The 17,013-nt window shown below is 28.7% G+C and overlaps 1 protein-coding gene across 2 annotated transcripts in view; it reads left to right on the forward strand.

Annotated features, from left to right (window-relative positions):
• LOC118204708 (uncharacterized) overlaps positions 1 to 16,596 on the forward strand; it is an 85,156-nt gene extending 68,560 nt beyond the window's left edge. Inside the window, exon 7 of one of the 2 annotated variants that reach the window (XM_035377007.2) lies at positions 16,507 to 16,596. In XM_035377007.2, the coding sequence (XP_035232898.1) occupies positions 16,507 to 16,566 (60 nt within the window). In that variant the 3' untranslated portion in view covers positions 16,567 to 16,596. The remainder of the gene's footprint in view (positions 1 to 16,506) is intronic. The other variant, XM_035377009.2, reaches the window with a different exon arrangement.
• Positions 16,597 to 17,013: the final 417 nt, after the last annotated feature.

Here is a 17,013-nt window from a genome sequence, read left to right on the forward strand (position 1 = left end):
TGGCTTCTGCAGCTACGAAATTTAATATTACTAATGTGTCATTCCAGTAAATTTTTGTTTTCCACAGTTTTAATTTATTTAATATTAAAAACGAAATGCGGTGCAAAACTTCGTAATTGTGGCCTGTTGCATCATATTATAGCTTAATTTGGGTTTTTCACATATTATAAGAAGATGACAAAAGATTATTTATTTGATTATTCCAGAGATCGGGATAATTATCCAAATTTGCAGAAATTAAATCCTCTGTTCATTATTGCGGATCTGATTTCATAATCTTCGTAACTGATAGTTAATTTTTATCACTGTTTTAATCGTCTTAGTTTTTCGGTTTATTGATGTAAATATTCAGGCAATCCTCATTTTGCAAAAATTTGTATAGTTAGTTATTGGATCGAGTCTCTTATTTTATAACATTTCGCATATTAGAAGAACACTTCTACGTTAGGTATTACATTTTTAGGTTACAGCCGAAAACATCGCGGAGAAAACAACGCAAGGCGAAAACGTCGTGCTACAAAACATCGTGGGAGAAAACATCGCAAAGAGAAAACATCGCAGTTCTAAAACATCGCCGTACAAAATATCATCGTTGAAAATAAAGCGGTTCAAAAACTTCGGGGTTTAAAAACATCGTCGTCGAAAATATCGTGGTAAAAAATAAAGTATCTACAAATCATCGCATGACGATAACATCGCAGACATGCTTTTTTCAGGCTTTAATAACTGTAAATGGATATTCTCGTAATGATTTGTGAGCGCAAGATGGAAAGAGGGATAATTTTTACTTTCATATTTTTTATTAACTAATAAATTTTAGCTGAAAAAGTAAGAAGGAGACTTAAGCATAGAAAATTAATGCAACTTATAGCACTTAATAGAATTTTAAACCGACATAGTTAACTAACAGAGGTCATTAATAAATCATTTTTATAAAGTTTTTACTGGTAATTTTTTATGAAAAGTATTATCTAAAAAGATTAGATAAAGGAACGTAAGTAACTGCATGACCATATTTATAAAAAAATTGCTAAGTTAATTTTGAGATTATTTTCTTCACTTTTGTTAGTCTAATACTCTTATAGCGAAAATTATTTCTTATTTTGTTTCAGTTTATTCTTAAAATGTCATTAAAATTTCCATGCACAGCGTGCAGTCACTTACTTGAATGACGATTTGTTAGTTATGAAGAAAGTCAGCTATGCATAATATTTCAGTAGAATTTAGATTTATTAGATTATGCCAAAGCACACTACGGCTATCTGCTTAAGGGGTTTGGGATTCCTTTGTGGAGTACATTCTCAGGAACTGGTTCATATGCACATTATACTTTAGGAAAATCACGAAAATCCTCCTGCAGCTTTTTTTTTTTTTTTTTTTTTTTTTTTGTTGTTGTTTTTTAGAAATAATGTATACTTGCAGTGAACATTCTTTGTGAAAATCTCCCTCTAAGACGAACAGTGTTTTTGAGAATAATAAATATTGGTTTTTAATCATTACGCAAGTTCACTACATTCTCTCAAGATTAAACAGATATGGAATTTTGAGTAGTCGCTTTAAATAGCATTGCTTACATTTACTTTTAGATTTAGACATTTCTTATTTAGCACTTTAAAAGTATTATTTAATTTTTCATATACATTTTATTCGAAAATTTTGTAGTTACTTGTTGAACTTACAGTGGCCAACTTTCTAAGACAATTTTGAATGTTTTCTTCGGTATTTCTTAATTTTCAGAATATCTTAAATTATGCTCGCCAAAAATCTGTAGCGAAATTAAAATTAATATTTCTGAGTGAGATTCTATTTTGTATCGATTCTTTGCCTAGCAACTTTGAAGAGACTAATTTTTCTTGTAGGTTTTTAATTAAAGATAAAATTTAGTGAAATAAAAACTTAATCGAATTTCCTTTATGTAGATTTCAAGGATAAAAACTGTACATATTTTATATTGCCTTTTCTTTTCACTGACTGAAACGTTTCAAGTACAATTTCTTTTTGTATTTATATGACAAATTGTTTGGAATAAGAAAATATAACATTTTTATGAATCATAAATACATATTTATGAAATGAATACATATTTATGAATCATATATGCTTTAGAAACATACTATTTTGAATATCAATCATAATTAAATTTTAAAATCCGGGTTCGCTTCGTGCATGATTTTTTTAATTAAAGTATCCAGAAAGAAATTGTTTAAAAAAAAATGAAAGTATTTAGTGCTTCTAGGCATTAAACTATTGGAAAAAGATATCTTGAAAGAATGCATGTTAAGTTCCATAGTGTACGTTTTAAATCAAACAAAATTAACTTTTTGTTTTAATAATTTTACAAATCTTATTGTTTTTTTAATCTGTAATTAACTGTAGTTTTAGTTTCTCAGTTCACAATAATAAGCAAAGATATACTGTGAAATAGCTAAGTCAATGAGAGGTGTGTTATTAGGTAAATGTAGAATTCAGTTTATCTATGTGCACCACTGTAAACAACAACTATACTAATTGCTTATCTGGATTTCTTTACCTCAACGTTAAACATTTTCTTCCTCTTACACTCCACAGGGAGGGAAAAAAAGCTTCTCTATCTCTTTTCCCAGCCATAAAACCTCTACTACGATGTTTATTATTGCATCTGCATGTAACAAAAAGAACAAAATGTTGCATATAAGTTTATAACTTCATGGAGTTACCCATTTTTTATACTCCGATATGTGTTCTTTTTAATATTCACGTAAGGCTTAATTAGCATGTTGGCTATGATTCATACTTTATACTTGTATAAAATCGAATCACATGCTTTTTTGAGTGCTGGATTGCTCAAAAAAAAAAAACTTTTTTTCGTTTTATTGTTAAAATATAACTAATTTTTATATAAAGTGTAGTGGTGATGGTGCGTGTTAAGAGGACTACATATAGTCCTTATTAGTTTTGTATATTGTCCGTATTTACTTGTCCTTATTATATTACATATTATAGTAATGCATTTTAGTAATATTTACGAATTCGCATTGATACTGTGACACAATCATTTTGCTTCTTGAAGGCAACTTTTGCAATAAACTTCGAATGTTTCAGTTTCATCATAAAATGAATTGATACGAAAAATATGATTTAAATTTTGTGCTCTAATTTTGCATTAAACTGGACCAAAATTTTTGGGAAATCCTCTTGTTATTGAAAACTAATACATATATAAAAGTAGAAAATAGTAGTTTCTCTAAATTGTTTTGAATTTCTTTTAAATGAATGACAAATGCTTCTAGGATTAATATATTCCTAATTGTAATGGGTAAGAATTGCAATAAAATTATAGCTCACAGGAAATGTAGAATTATAAAACAAACAGATAATTATGAATTTTCTCAACTGTATTCAGAATTCTTGCATCTTTTCCTTTAGCATTGAGTCATCTATGATTGTTTCACTAATGACCTAGCTAACTACATTGTTATCAAATGAGTCTTACAAAAATGCATATTATGATGCTTCAAATCATTAAAACAGTATAGATAATGGCTATCTGGTTACATCTCTTTCTAAGGTCTTTCTGATTTGTATACAAAAATATTTGAGTTATATTTATTTTATTGACAAATGTTTAGAAAGCAGACGTAAAACTCTGATTGACTTAAATGAATGTAGGTCTTTACATTTATGACTGAAAATAATGCTAGTTTCATAACTCCCTACAATTAAATATAATATGAATTTCTTGCATATCTATGAATTTGCAATTTGAAAGACACACAATTTGCATTTTTGATAGTCCAGTATCAATGAACACATAAATTCAGAAATTTTAATGAAGAAAATTTCTACTTTTTCTACAATATTCATTTAATTTATTTACAGTTATGTATAGAGTATGAGCTTAATTTCAGGAGAAGAGACTAGAAATGTTAACTTTTTGTTTACTCGTTTACCTGTTGTAAAAGTATCTAGAAGTGGCATTCAAAGGTAAATTGAAATTTTTACTTAACTTTAATATCTTCTACAATTTAAACAAAATGAAGTAATGTGGTATGCATTATAGAAGAAGATATGATTTTACTAAATAATAACAATATTATTTAAAAAAAACTGGTGTAAATATCTTATTTTTCTTTCATGTCTTTCTTTTTTTTTTTTTTTTTTTTTTTTTTTCATTAAATTACTAGACAAATTGCGTACTTTTGACCGATCTTACTAAAAAAGGTTTGGTTCCTGGAGTAATCATCCAAATAATTTTAAAAATCATTTAAAATGTGAAAAGGTTGGATAGGAGGTAGTCAGCTGAGGAGCATTGGATATTTTCGTTTGAAAAGTAAAAAAAAAAATATATCTTTTCTCATTTTAGACCTTTTTTTTTTTTTTTTTTTTTTTTTTTTTTTTTTTTACACAAACCAACCTTATCTCATATAAAAAGAATAAAGCTTTGAAAACTACAGATCTCAATAAGTTCAATCTCAGTGCAGATTTCAAAAGTTCTTTTGATGCCCTTCAAGTTCCATAACCGACATAAAAATTCTTGTCAAAGGCATCTCTCGTGAATAAAAAATACATTTTTATTTTAATTAAAAGGAATAAATATTTTAGTTAAATAATAGTTTTACTTTTAATAAACATTAAGTTAAATTAAATTTAAATAATTCTCTTGCGCATTGATTTAAGTAATGAAATTTGAATTTAAAAACATTCTCTATTCGTAAAAAGTAAATTAAAAGTTAATTAAATTTTAAATTATGAAATTTAATTGTAAACAAATGAATGATTAATTATTGCTGCGAACTAATCTGCAATATCATTTAAATTATGAATACATGGATGACGAAACACGAATTGAATAATTGAAGAGTTAGGTTTGGAGGCAACTTCCCTTGATAAGTTTGTCTCCTGCCTGCTCAACAATTATTCACTTATGCATTTTAAAATTTTTTTTTACGATTAAAACATTTTTTGAAATTATATATTTATTCATGGATTTTGATACTTTCACGTAATTTATATATGCTCTCAGAATTTAAATGATATTGTAGATTAGTTCGCAGCAATAATTAATCATTTACTTGTTTGCAATTAAATTTCATAATTTAAAATTTAATTAACTTTAAATTTGCTTTTTACGTATAGAGGATGTTTGTTAAAGTTTTATTTTAATTATATATGTTTACTTTTTGTTTATTTGCATTTTTTCTATTGATTAGTTCTTAAATGTTAATGTTTTTTAAAGAAATCGAAAGTTGATTAAAGAAATCGATATATTAATATATGAATATAATATATGAATCATATGCTGAAAAACTCTTTCCCTATGCTATTTACATAATCAAATGGGTTTTTTATACTGAAATAAGTACTGGATATATACTGAAAAGTGTTTTTACATTCATATACTGAAAAAGTATTTCCTTATGCTATTTATATAGTGAAAAATGTTTCCTTATTGTGAAATAAATACTGAATGTATACTGAAATGTGTTTTATATTCTTCCCTAATGTTATTCATATGCTAACTTGTTAGTTTTGAAAGACTCTTTTTAACTTTCCTTCTATATTAATTTCAAAACTTAAGCTGAAACTTCGTTTACAACATTAAACCACAGTATTTTATAAAAGAAGACTTTTCCATCATAAGTCATCTATTTTATGAAGCAGTATAGAGATTGTTTGTTGACTTACATAATCACCTTGTATTAATGTTTATTTCTCAGATTAAATTATATCCAAAAGTGCATCCTGAAAAATTCGTTTACTATAGACTGTGTTATTTTCAGATTTTGCAGTGCGTCAGGAAATAATATTTTGAATCTATATTTTAATCAAAAGTTGCCATTCTTAATATTATATTATTTTTATTAAACACAGTGCTTTATAATCCACTCTTTTACTATTTTTAAGTAATTATAAAAATTTATAGTTGTTATTGAATAATGAAAAATATTTATGGTACCATTATAAAATTTAGCGTAGATATGTCAGCCTTGTTCAAAATTTGTAGCTTAAGAATAAACAATAATTTTACTTTCCTTCATTTCGTAAAAAAGGTGATATCATGTCAAAACTTTGCAAATAATGTACCATCTATTAATGCAGTTATAAAAGATTAATTAAATAATAAAAACTTCATTGTATACATTTAAAAAATTAGGAGCGCGAGAAAACTGTAAACATAGCAGAAATTTCCGCCTAAGTTAGAACTAATATTTAATATTGCTTCATAAATGTTTTCAATTAAGCTATACATGGAAAACCATAAGCATATTTTGAGAATGTATTTTTGTAACAAAAGACCGATGTTCATAGTGTTACCCATTGCAGAAAAACATGAAACTCTCTAAAATACCTTTCATATTTATCAAATAAAATTTCCATTTATATATCATTCTATATTTAGCAAATGAAAAACTGCTGTTAAGGATTTTTAACGTTAAATTTACATTACTGTCATATAATAAATTACTTTAAAATTATGTTATATAATCAGTATTGATCAAAATTGAAATGACTAGGGATTTAAAAGCAAATCTCTTACCTCAGTTTTCAAATTTTCCCCCTCTTAAATATGCAGAAATACGCAATAAAATACCGTATTGTCTCAAAACATAATGGTGTCATATATGAAAAAGTTTTTCTTTTAAGAATCTTTCAGAAAGACAAAAGGGGCTTACATATATAAGTATATAAGTTTTAAGGGCCACGTATATAAGTTTGATATATCAAAGTAAGTTACAAGAAAAGCCATTAAAAGTCTAATCTTATTAGCATTTGAGATAAAATTAAGTAAATATATCTCCCATTGCTTTAGGAGTTAAAAAATACTCTTAAACGTATTCTTTAATATTAAGCTGCCTGATCAGGATGATTTCAGTAAGGAATAGAAATTGAAAATTTCGTTTTATATGCATCCACAATGGTATTAAATTTACTGAATTTTATTAAAATATAGATAGCTTATTGAGCTAAAAATTTATCCACTGTAAACAAATACTCTAAAGTCATTTTCTCACACAAATATGAATTAATGAAAAATGAAACGAAATAAAATTTTAATTGATAGGAATTTTTCAAAAATATCGTTATTGTTAATACCAAATCTCCAATAAATTTTAGCTTCGCATACCGTTTCAGTTAATAAATGATATTTAAACGAACAAGGCATCATCATTTGTCGTTCATAATTTCTCTGATGAAATAAAATTTGATTTATACTACCAAAGAGTGTATACCAAAGAGGCTTAAATAAAACACATTATACCAAAGAGGCTTAAATAAAACACATTATACCAAAGAGGCATAAATAAAACACATTATATGGAGTAAAATATCATTCACATATATTCATGAAAGCTAGTATAATTGTAAATATGAACTCTAAGAGCATAAAAGTTCGCCTAATATTTTTCAGAAAATATAATGTAATTACGACTCATGTTAAAGCTGTAGTAATAAAAACATGTATAATTATATCAGACATTAAACATCCTCATTAATTAATGTATAAAAAATTTACACCTGCAGTTTAAAATTGTAGGCTATTCCCCTTAAATAGTCTAAAATAGGCCGATCATTATACTCATTTACAATCTTTTGAATTCTGAGAGATGTATCTCTGTAAACTTTTCTTCTTGCTGGTGGATGGTGACCTGCAATGTATTGTTCAATTTTTATAGAATTTAAATTTTGTTCCTTTTTTAAGCAATCAATAAATTTCCAGATTGTTGGATAGAATCCGTTCATAAGTTCGTTGAATCTGCGATGCCATCCTTCAACCGCATTATTTGTCCTTGGAACTTTTACAGCATCATAACAGTTCCAAAGAGGGATGTCAAACACTGGTCTGCGACGTTGTCCACGACGAGTAAATCTACCAATCCATGTGTTTTCAAAATAATTTATGATTGGCTGAATGATGTTCATATTATTTACAAAATAAGTAGATGATATTAATTGTTCAAATGCTTCAATGACATCTGAAGTAGGAACGAAGCCAAAGCTGCAAGTTGAGAGATTTCCAAAACGAAATTCGGATCAGTTTCATATTTACTTTGCAAACCTGCAGACTGAATCTTTCTATACACACACTGACTTAAATGAAAAAAACATCCTCTCTGAATGATATTCGGAAAGGAATTTTTAAAGGCATTTATGGCAGCCTTTTCAAAATCAGTCATTACAGTTTTGGGCTGCAGATTCGGTTTCAAAGATTTTATCACCTTAAATACTCTATTGTATGTTTCTTCGCGTTTGTTTGGCATTAATACATACACTGAAGGTATCACATTATCATATTTAACACCATGGATTGTATAAATCTGACTGAAAAGCGGTGGTGTTGCTTTAAAAGTTCCAACAGCAAACCAGTTCGGACATTCAGCCATGAAGTCCAGATTTCTGAGGGTCGAAAAAATTAGAATTCTGTCTGTCTGCACTCCACTGTCATACAACAAAAATTTCTCTTCTTTTAGTGTTTTTGAAAACTGTTCTGGGATTACTAATTATTCAAGACATCTAGGATTATGCAATGGCATTTCTCCGTGTCGAGCATAATAATTTTTTTAATATTTTCCACTGGTGGTATATGCCCTGAAACAGAACAAGGAAGACCAATTGTACCAACTGCTGCTAAAGAATGTGTCGATTCTTGCGTTGTTACCGCACGCTCTTTAATTGAACTCATAATCTCTTTGGCTGTAATTTTGCCAGCATTTGGAGGATGCCCGTGAGATTTTTCAAGAATGATATTATCATCTTGAGTGTGAATTCGCCCTTTACACTTACAAGTAAAATACTCTACACATTTCCAAATACTTTTTTCAGCACTATCACTTTCAAAATTATAGATGTATCCTTTCATCATAAGTTGTTTACGGTTCTTTTGGCTGATGATATAGTGTAACGGCATGTTGGCTTCTCTGACAGAAAATGCAGTTAAGTTTCCGAGTTTCAGGTACAACTAAGGCTTGGAGCATCAGACATACATTATTTACCTAATTGTCAAACAATGGTTTTCTCGAGGCAGGAGCCACCTGTTTCCCCATCAGGCTAAAATGGCGTTTTACAGTTTGTTAAGTAAAAATAAGCAGGTGTTCCATTATTGAACACAGTTAGTATATGTTTATTAGTAGTTAAACACCAGGAAAATTTCTGTGAACTGAAAAATGTCAGCTAAGCAATTTACAATTTGATTTATTTTTGTGTATCTGGAATCATTATTGCTAGTTTAAAACTAATGAGCAGTTTTTGTATATAGTGCTGGAACAGATTAAAAATTTAATAAAAATTAAACTCGAGGTTCCTTTCAGGTAACAAATATTAGCATCTTTACTGAGAAAAGCTAGTAAACAGAGTTTTGAAATCGGAATAAATTATTTAATTATTTTAAAATGGTTCAAACCCAAAGAAAAAGATCTTTAAATCAAATATCAGATAGTAATTGAATCTTAAAATGATTAGACTGAAATTTTATGATAAACAAGTAGAAGTAAAATGAAGATAGAAAGAGAGATGAGTCTAGTTAGAATAAAAATATCTGTGTAGAATTAAAATAAAAAGAGTAAAAAATACAGCAATCCAACATCCAAATTTTAGTTATAGAGATGTCTTATATAAGCATATTATACTCTAAGTAAAGTGGTAAACTTCCGTGTCATATTTTTTGGTACAACTGGACTATTATAGTGATCTGAATGTTGAGTTTTATCAGAAGTACTTTATTAATTACGTATCTCGAGGTCTCTATCGATATTTATCCACGTATTGTCGAGCAGCGAGTACCAGATGCATGTAGATCACAGCCACTATCATACTACAAGACTATAAGAAAACCATTTACTTGAGAAACTTAAGATTGAGTTTACCAGGAAAATCAGAAATGAGCTATGAGCTTTAAATCTAAAAGTCACTCTGCACGTTTTTTGACGCATTTTCATTTTTTATTGAATCTTTTTGTTTTTGTTTCACATTTAATTTTATATGAACAAACGTTTCGCAAAGCATTCGAATTTATAAATTATAATCTTTAATCTTACTGTAATCATGACCCCTATTAGTGGTCGAATGGTTAAAATCACTGAATGCTAGGAGTTTGAACGCAGTGCCATTTCAGGCAAAGAGGCTGGCTTCGTGGTTGGTATCGAGAAAGCCCTCATCGCAGGCATCCTTTCTCTAAGCTTGATAGCCTTCGTGTGCCTTGCCATATTTAAACAACCTAGCCTATTGTGTAAAGATTACACTCTTTATGGAAACGAAATGTACGTGTCGAAAGTGTGCAATTAAATTCTAGACATGTTGTTTACGTATATATTTATATGTAAATGTAGTATGTAAATTGTGCAATGCGTTTATTTGCTAACAATTTTTATTTTTAGTGCATTTTTATAAAGAATTTAATACTTCTTACATAATAACAGGACCGAGACAATGATGAAGAGAAAGAAGTACTCAGCTAGAATAAATAACTCAGACGGGAATTGCACGGGAAAAAATAACATGAAAGACAGTGTTATTTAAACCTGAAAATTAATTAATATGCATTATTCTCTGTCCTGATAAATATTTTATGTAGGTTTTTTATTAATTAAGTCTTTTAATTAAGTTTTGTTTAATTAGGTTTTCTTATCATATGTGTGGAATTCAATCATTTAAGGTAATGTGGATTACCTCAGATAACAGGAAGTGCGGATAAATGGACAACTGTATTATTTCATAAAAAATTATCATTACAAAAATTTATTGCACACGGTACTGTTATTACGCAGTGTTATTACGCACGGTGTTAAAAAAAATGTCCCTGAAAAATTATAATGGAAAAAATGTTCCAGTAAACATGTTTCCAGAAAAAATTAAATGTTTCTAGAAAATGTATGGCTATTTTCTTATTTTTCCAAATCTTATAGCAAACTATTTAGTGTCATATCATAAATATCACCACAAGTTTATATAACTTTTAAAATTAATGAACATTATTTAGCTTTTACATAAGAAAGTTGCCTTACATTTAATGAAATATGTTACACAAATGTACTAAATGTGAAATATTCTATAAACGATAGTTAAAGTGAATAGAATTAATCATACGATTGTGTTATGTGGATAATCACATATAAATTTAAACTAGGTCTTTGGAACATTGTGCATTATGCTTATCAATGTAGACGTTACGTCGATTATTTTTTTAACAGTTCGTCGTAAAGGCCAAATCATATTCCCAATTAGTAAAGCCATATATCATACTCTTAGTTAATAATAATTCGTAAAATGATATTCCCAGTCCGTAAAGCTGTAGATGGTGTTTCTAGGCCGTAGATGTGAAATATATGATATTTTATTCATTAAGGGGCTGTGTACAATTCTAAATTTTATTTTGAATAATTTTTTTTTAAAGATTACATTTTAATTTAGAATTAAGATTAATTAGATAATTAAGATTACATTTTAATTTAGAATTACTCGGTCCTGTTATTATGTAGATTTAATCGTACAGGAACAGACGTTGTGAACACGAGACATAAAGAAAGACAGTCGTGTGGGCGTTTGTTGAGCAATCGGAAGAAAGGGGAATTCATGAAACATTTCGAAAAGCGGAACTGGAAAAAAAAAAAAAAAAAAAAAAAAAAAAAAAAAACCACAGTACTTTTAAAAGCATTATACAAATTTCATTTACTTGTAAAGCACTTATATTTTTTCATTTCTTCGTATTTATATTATTCTCATTATTTACATAAACTAAAGTTTTATTCCTTAAATACATTAAATCGTAAAAGGAAATTTTATAATTTTTGTGTTTAAAGACCGGACACCAAATTTTTAAAGTTGTTTTGACAGATTAAAACATATTTCGGGAAAATTTGTATATTTCTCTTATTGGTCTGAAGAAGTATTTAATAATAAAGAAATTTTTAAAAAATAAATAAATGCATAATGCACAGTTCTGAAAAGACACTGCTTAAAGTTTGTATAATTAAAAAAATTATTTAATTTTGGAAAATCTTGTTCCTCAGATTTTAAATATTTTCCATTCTCAGCGACAAAGTTTGAATTTATGATGTTTTTATCATACGTATAATCGTAGAGTTTCGCCTCTTTAATCGAACTACGTAGATATGTAATTTTATTGGAAAAAGTTTAAAATTTTGGATTATTCATTATTCGTATCGTTGAACTTAGGCAAAAAAAGAAAGAAAAAATGTTAATTAAATCTATATTTTTAATATAATTCATTGATGAAATTATATATTAATTAAATAAATCTGTATGTATGAATGCTTATATGCAAAAGAGGCAAAGGGCCTTTTTTCAAAAACAAACAAGGAAGGGCGATCTAAACAAGTTTGAACTCTAAACTTTTCTGGGTTCTCTTTTTAAACTGCATGGTAGATGTAAAACACACAAATACTAAGAAGTTAAGAAATGCTATTTCTGTCTGTACATGGACCATCATCAGTAATGACCGAAATTTTCAGCTGTCTTTTATTAACCAAATTGCCTTCAGCGGCCAGAGGGGACAGGACCCTGGAGTAAAAGGCTTGAACGAAACACCCGTTCTCACGGATGTTAACTAATGGTTGACTCTCCCCAATAGTATAAATAGCTGTAATTCATCCGCCCTCCCCTGAGTTCAGCCACTTAGCTTGTTTTTCAACTCAATACTCAAAACTAAGACCTTCAAGCGTTAGTTTCCCGAAAAGTTCTTAATTGCTTTCATCTTGCATACAGACTGCTACAATTCCCAGGCAAATCCTAATTCTCACTTCTCTTTCGAAACAAATATATACTACCATTATTAATGAAAGAAAAAATTTCATTTTATGAATAACTGAATATGAAATGTAATCATTTATTAAAAAATGAACTTTTCTATAAAAACTCATAAATCAATATTCTGAAATTTTTAAGTGCGGTGAAATACAGCATTTATGTCTCTCCCTTAACCCTTTCAGTCCCAATGGGTTAAGTCCCAGTAGATGTTTAAAGAAACCTAGAGAGAATTAAACGCATTAATTTACTGCATAGTTGATGTCCCACTGGTAGCAGGCATCATTTTTAACATTCCCATTACAAAATTGTTGCGCGCATCTTCTTATAGAGGCTTAGTGACAGACTGTCAATTTCTGTTAGTGTGATTTGTGTCATTTGTGATAATTACCAAGAAGGCATAAAAAAAATCAAGTCAGTTGCAACAAATAAATTGGGATTGAAAGGGTTAAACAATTTAAGAAGTTTTATAAATTTTCAGTATTTAGTTATTCAGATTTCAACCAGTAAAATCATCTTCTCCAAATGCCATTTGTTAAATGTATTTAAGTCCTCAAAAAAAGTATTTTCCCTTTCATTTAAAGATTTTATATTTTGACAACTTGCACATCCTTGTTTTTGATATTCTGCACTATATCACACGTAAAATTATAAATTTTTGCTCATAAAAACTCACAGAATCATGAGTATATTTGAATTAATTGTGTTTCTTATATCAAAAACATGTTTAATATGTTGAAGACGTATATTAATAGAGTTTTATAATATATGTTTAGTGGGAAATATGCACTAATATATAACATGCATTAAAATAATTGAGTCACAGGATCAGTAAGAAACCATGGTTATTACCAAAGTAAATAAGGACAATGTGCAACATAATAAAGACTACAGAAATGAATGAGGACAATATTTAAAATAAATAAGGACTATATACAGCTCCTGACACTCCCACATCATCACCACTACATAAGAATTAAACATGTTGCAACAATAAAATGAACAAAAAAGAGAGAGTCTGTGCAATCCATTACTCCAAAAAAAGCATATGTTTCGAGTATATACAAGTATTAATACATAGTATGAATCACAACCAACACACTAAAAGTTGTACTAAACTACAGCACACTAAAAAATCCTATACTTCAAAGGTAAAGCATTCTTAGCACAAAGAATCGCCACAAAGTAGACTCTCTCTCAGAAATATTAATTTTAATTTCGCTACAGATTTCTGGAGTGCATAAATTTAGATATTCTGAAAATTAAGAAACACAAAAGAAAAACATTAAAATTGTCTTAGGAAGTTTGTCACTGTAAGTTCAATAAGTAATTACAAAATTTTCGAGTAAAATGTATATGAAAATTTAAATAAAATACTAAGTGCTTACAAGAAATGTCTTAATATAAAAGTTTTCTTCTACCAATGGCGGCCCTCAGCGGACTTCGGTTTGGCCACTACTAAGTGATGGTTACTTTATTACGGTGACACCTAATTATAGGTGGGCCACATTTGCCTCCTATGAAGGACAGTTACAATCCTGCATTCTCCGAGGTTCGAACCCGGGACCTTTGGTATCGCAGCCCGGCGACTCAAACCACTATACCGTCTAGGCGGTCTAAATATAAACGTAAGCAATCCTATTTAAAGCGACTACTCAAAATTCCATTCTTTTTAATCTTGAGTGAATGTGGTGAACTTGCGTAATGATTAAAACCAATGTTTGTTCTCAAAAACACTGTTCGTCTTAGAGGGAGATTTTCACCAAGAAAGTTCACTTCAAGTGTACATTATTTCTAACAAAAAAAAAAAAAAAAAAAAAAAAAAAAAGCTGCATGAAGATTTTTGTGATTTTCCTAAAGTATAATGTGCATGTGAACCAGTTCCTGAGAATGTACTCCACAAAGGAATCCCACCCCTTAACCAGATAGCCGTAGTGTGCTTTGGCATAATCTAATAAATATAAAACCTACTGAAATATTATATAGCTGACTTTCTTCATAACTAAAAAATCAGCATTCAAGTAACTGACTGCACGCTGTGCATGAAAATTTTAATGTCATTTTAAGAATAAACTGAAACAAAACAAGAAATAATTTTCTCTATAAGTGTATTAGATTATCAAAAATGAAGAAAATAATCTCAAAATTAACTTAGCAATTTTTTAAAAGTAAGGTTATGCAGTTACTTACCTTCCTTTTTCTAATCTTTTTTAGATAATACTTTTCATAAAAAATTACCAGTAAAAACTTTATAAAAATGATTTATTAATGACCTTTGTTAGTTAACTATTAATATTACTTTGTTACTATATATATTACTTTGTTACTACTATATATATTACTTTGTTAGTTTGTTATTTAAAATTCTATTAAGTGCTATAAGTTGCATTAATTTTCTATGCTTAAGTCTCCTTCTTAAAAATTTATTAGTTAACAAAAAATATGAAAGTAAAAATTATCCGTCTTTCCATCTTGCGCTCATAAATCATTATGGGAATATCCATTTACAGTTATTAAAGGCTGAAAAAAGCATGTCTGCGATGTTATCGCCATGCGATGATTTGTAGATACTTTATATTTTACCACGATATTTTCGACGACGATGTTTTTAAAGTGCGAAGTTTTTGAACCGCTTTATTTTCGACGACGATATTTTTAAACTGCGAAGTTTTTGAACCGCTTTATTATCGACGACGATATTTTGTACCACGATGTTTTAGAACTGCGATGTTTTCTCCCACGATGATTTGTAGCACGACGTTTTCGCCTTGCGTTGTTTACTCAGCGACGTTTTAGTCCGCGATGTTATCGGCGGACACCCATTTTTACTAAAGACCCAAATGTCTTGGAAACACAGACTTCATTTGCATTCATGATATAACAGACGATTTGAAAACAAAACTTATGTGCTTATCCCATGGGAATGGAGTTAAGGAGTTCTTCTGTCATTAATATCTTGAGAGAATCTTCAGATCTGAACATATACATCTTATCCAGTAATCGAATTTGAAACATATCTATACACTAGACGAAATCCACAGTTTACGCTAGTCTATCAATGTGACCTGGATGTGTGAATTTGTTGTCTTGGGACAACTACTCCTGATTTCTTAGAGCAAACGTGTGCTGTTTCGAATTTATGGTATTTTTCAGAGTTTGGTTCCATTCTAATAAGTCTAGATTTTTAACCTCAGTAAAGCAAGCATTGTTTTGGTATTGCTATTCATTGAAAAGTATCGTTGTTCGGTGCAGTGGTACATGAAATCGTTTCATAAGGAACTCTACTGTGATTGGTAACAGGCAACGAAAGCTTAAGTAACTACTTATTGCGCTACTGTCACCAAAGCAGGAATGATATTTGATATCTGCATCATTCGTTACATAGCTAGTAACCTCTGATGCATGCTGGGTACCCATGCTCTGTTTCAACTGCATTATAAAGTCATAAACAAATAAACTTTGTAAAAAAAGTTTAATAAAGTCATAAATAAATAAATAAAGTTTGCAATTGAAATTTAATTAAATGTAAAATAGAGCGTACAGTTGTGAAATTTCTAATGCTCACTGAGTTGGTGTACAGCAGGAAAAATTATTCTTTTAACTGAACAATAATTTTAAAATATTTCCTGCGTTATGAGTCATTTCAAGGGCCGTGTAATTAATTAAATTTTCTAAAATTTTTGAAATGTTTCTATTTTACGGACTTATCTTGCATTGAAAATTTGATTTATAACCAAAATGGAATTGAATTTTTCTTTTCTTTACTAGGATTGTTCTGAAGCCTTAATTGTAGAATACTACAGTAGAAAAGAATGTGTAAATTTGTGAATACCCGGCCTTGTAAAAGACTTGTTCTTACTATGAAACATCAAAGAAGGATTTCGCATATTCTGTAAAATTTCATTATAATATTGCATATCTTTAAAGTAAACTTTAATTAAATAAAAATATAAATTTTAAATCTAACACACTGTTTCATTGCTAATTACATTTCCCTGCATTAAATTGCAAGATTTCCTGCTGGAAATCACGGAAAAATAACACACAGCTATAAATCCAGTAGTCTGTAGCCGACATCTGTTAGTACAGGGGACGACATTTTATTAACATTCGGCGAACAAATATATTCATTGATAGATAGAGAGATATAGATATTGATAAAGGTATATATATATATATATATTAAAAAGCATAAAATAAACTTCGAAATTTATCAGAACTTTATTAACTCTTTGATTTACATTGTATTTGCTCCGTTCATATCAGAGCCAACAA

This window comes from Stegodyphus dumicola, chromosome 6 (assembly GCF_044657685.1).
Source record: "Stegodyphus dumicola isolate Sdum_Otavi_A_Nest chromosome 6, ASM4465768v1".
Taxonomy (NCBI): Eukaryota; Metazoa; Arthropoda; class Arachnida; order Araneae; family Eresidae; genus Stegodyphus; species Stegodyphus dumicola.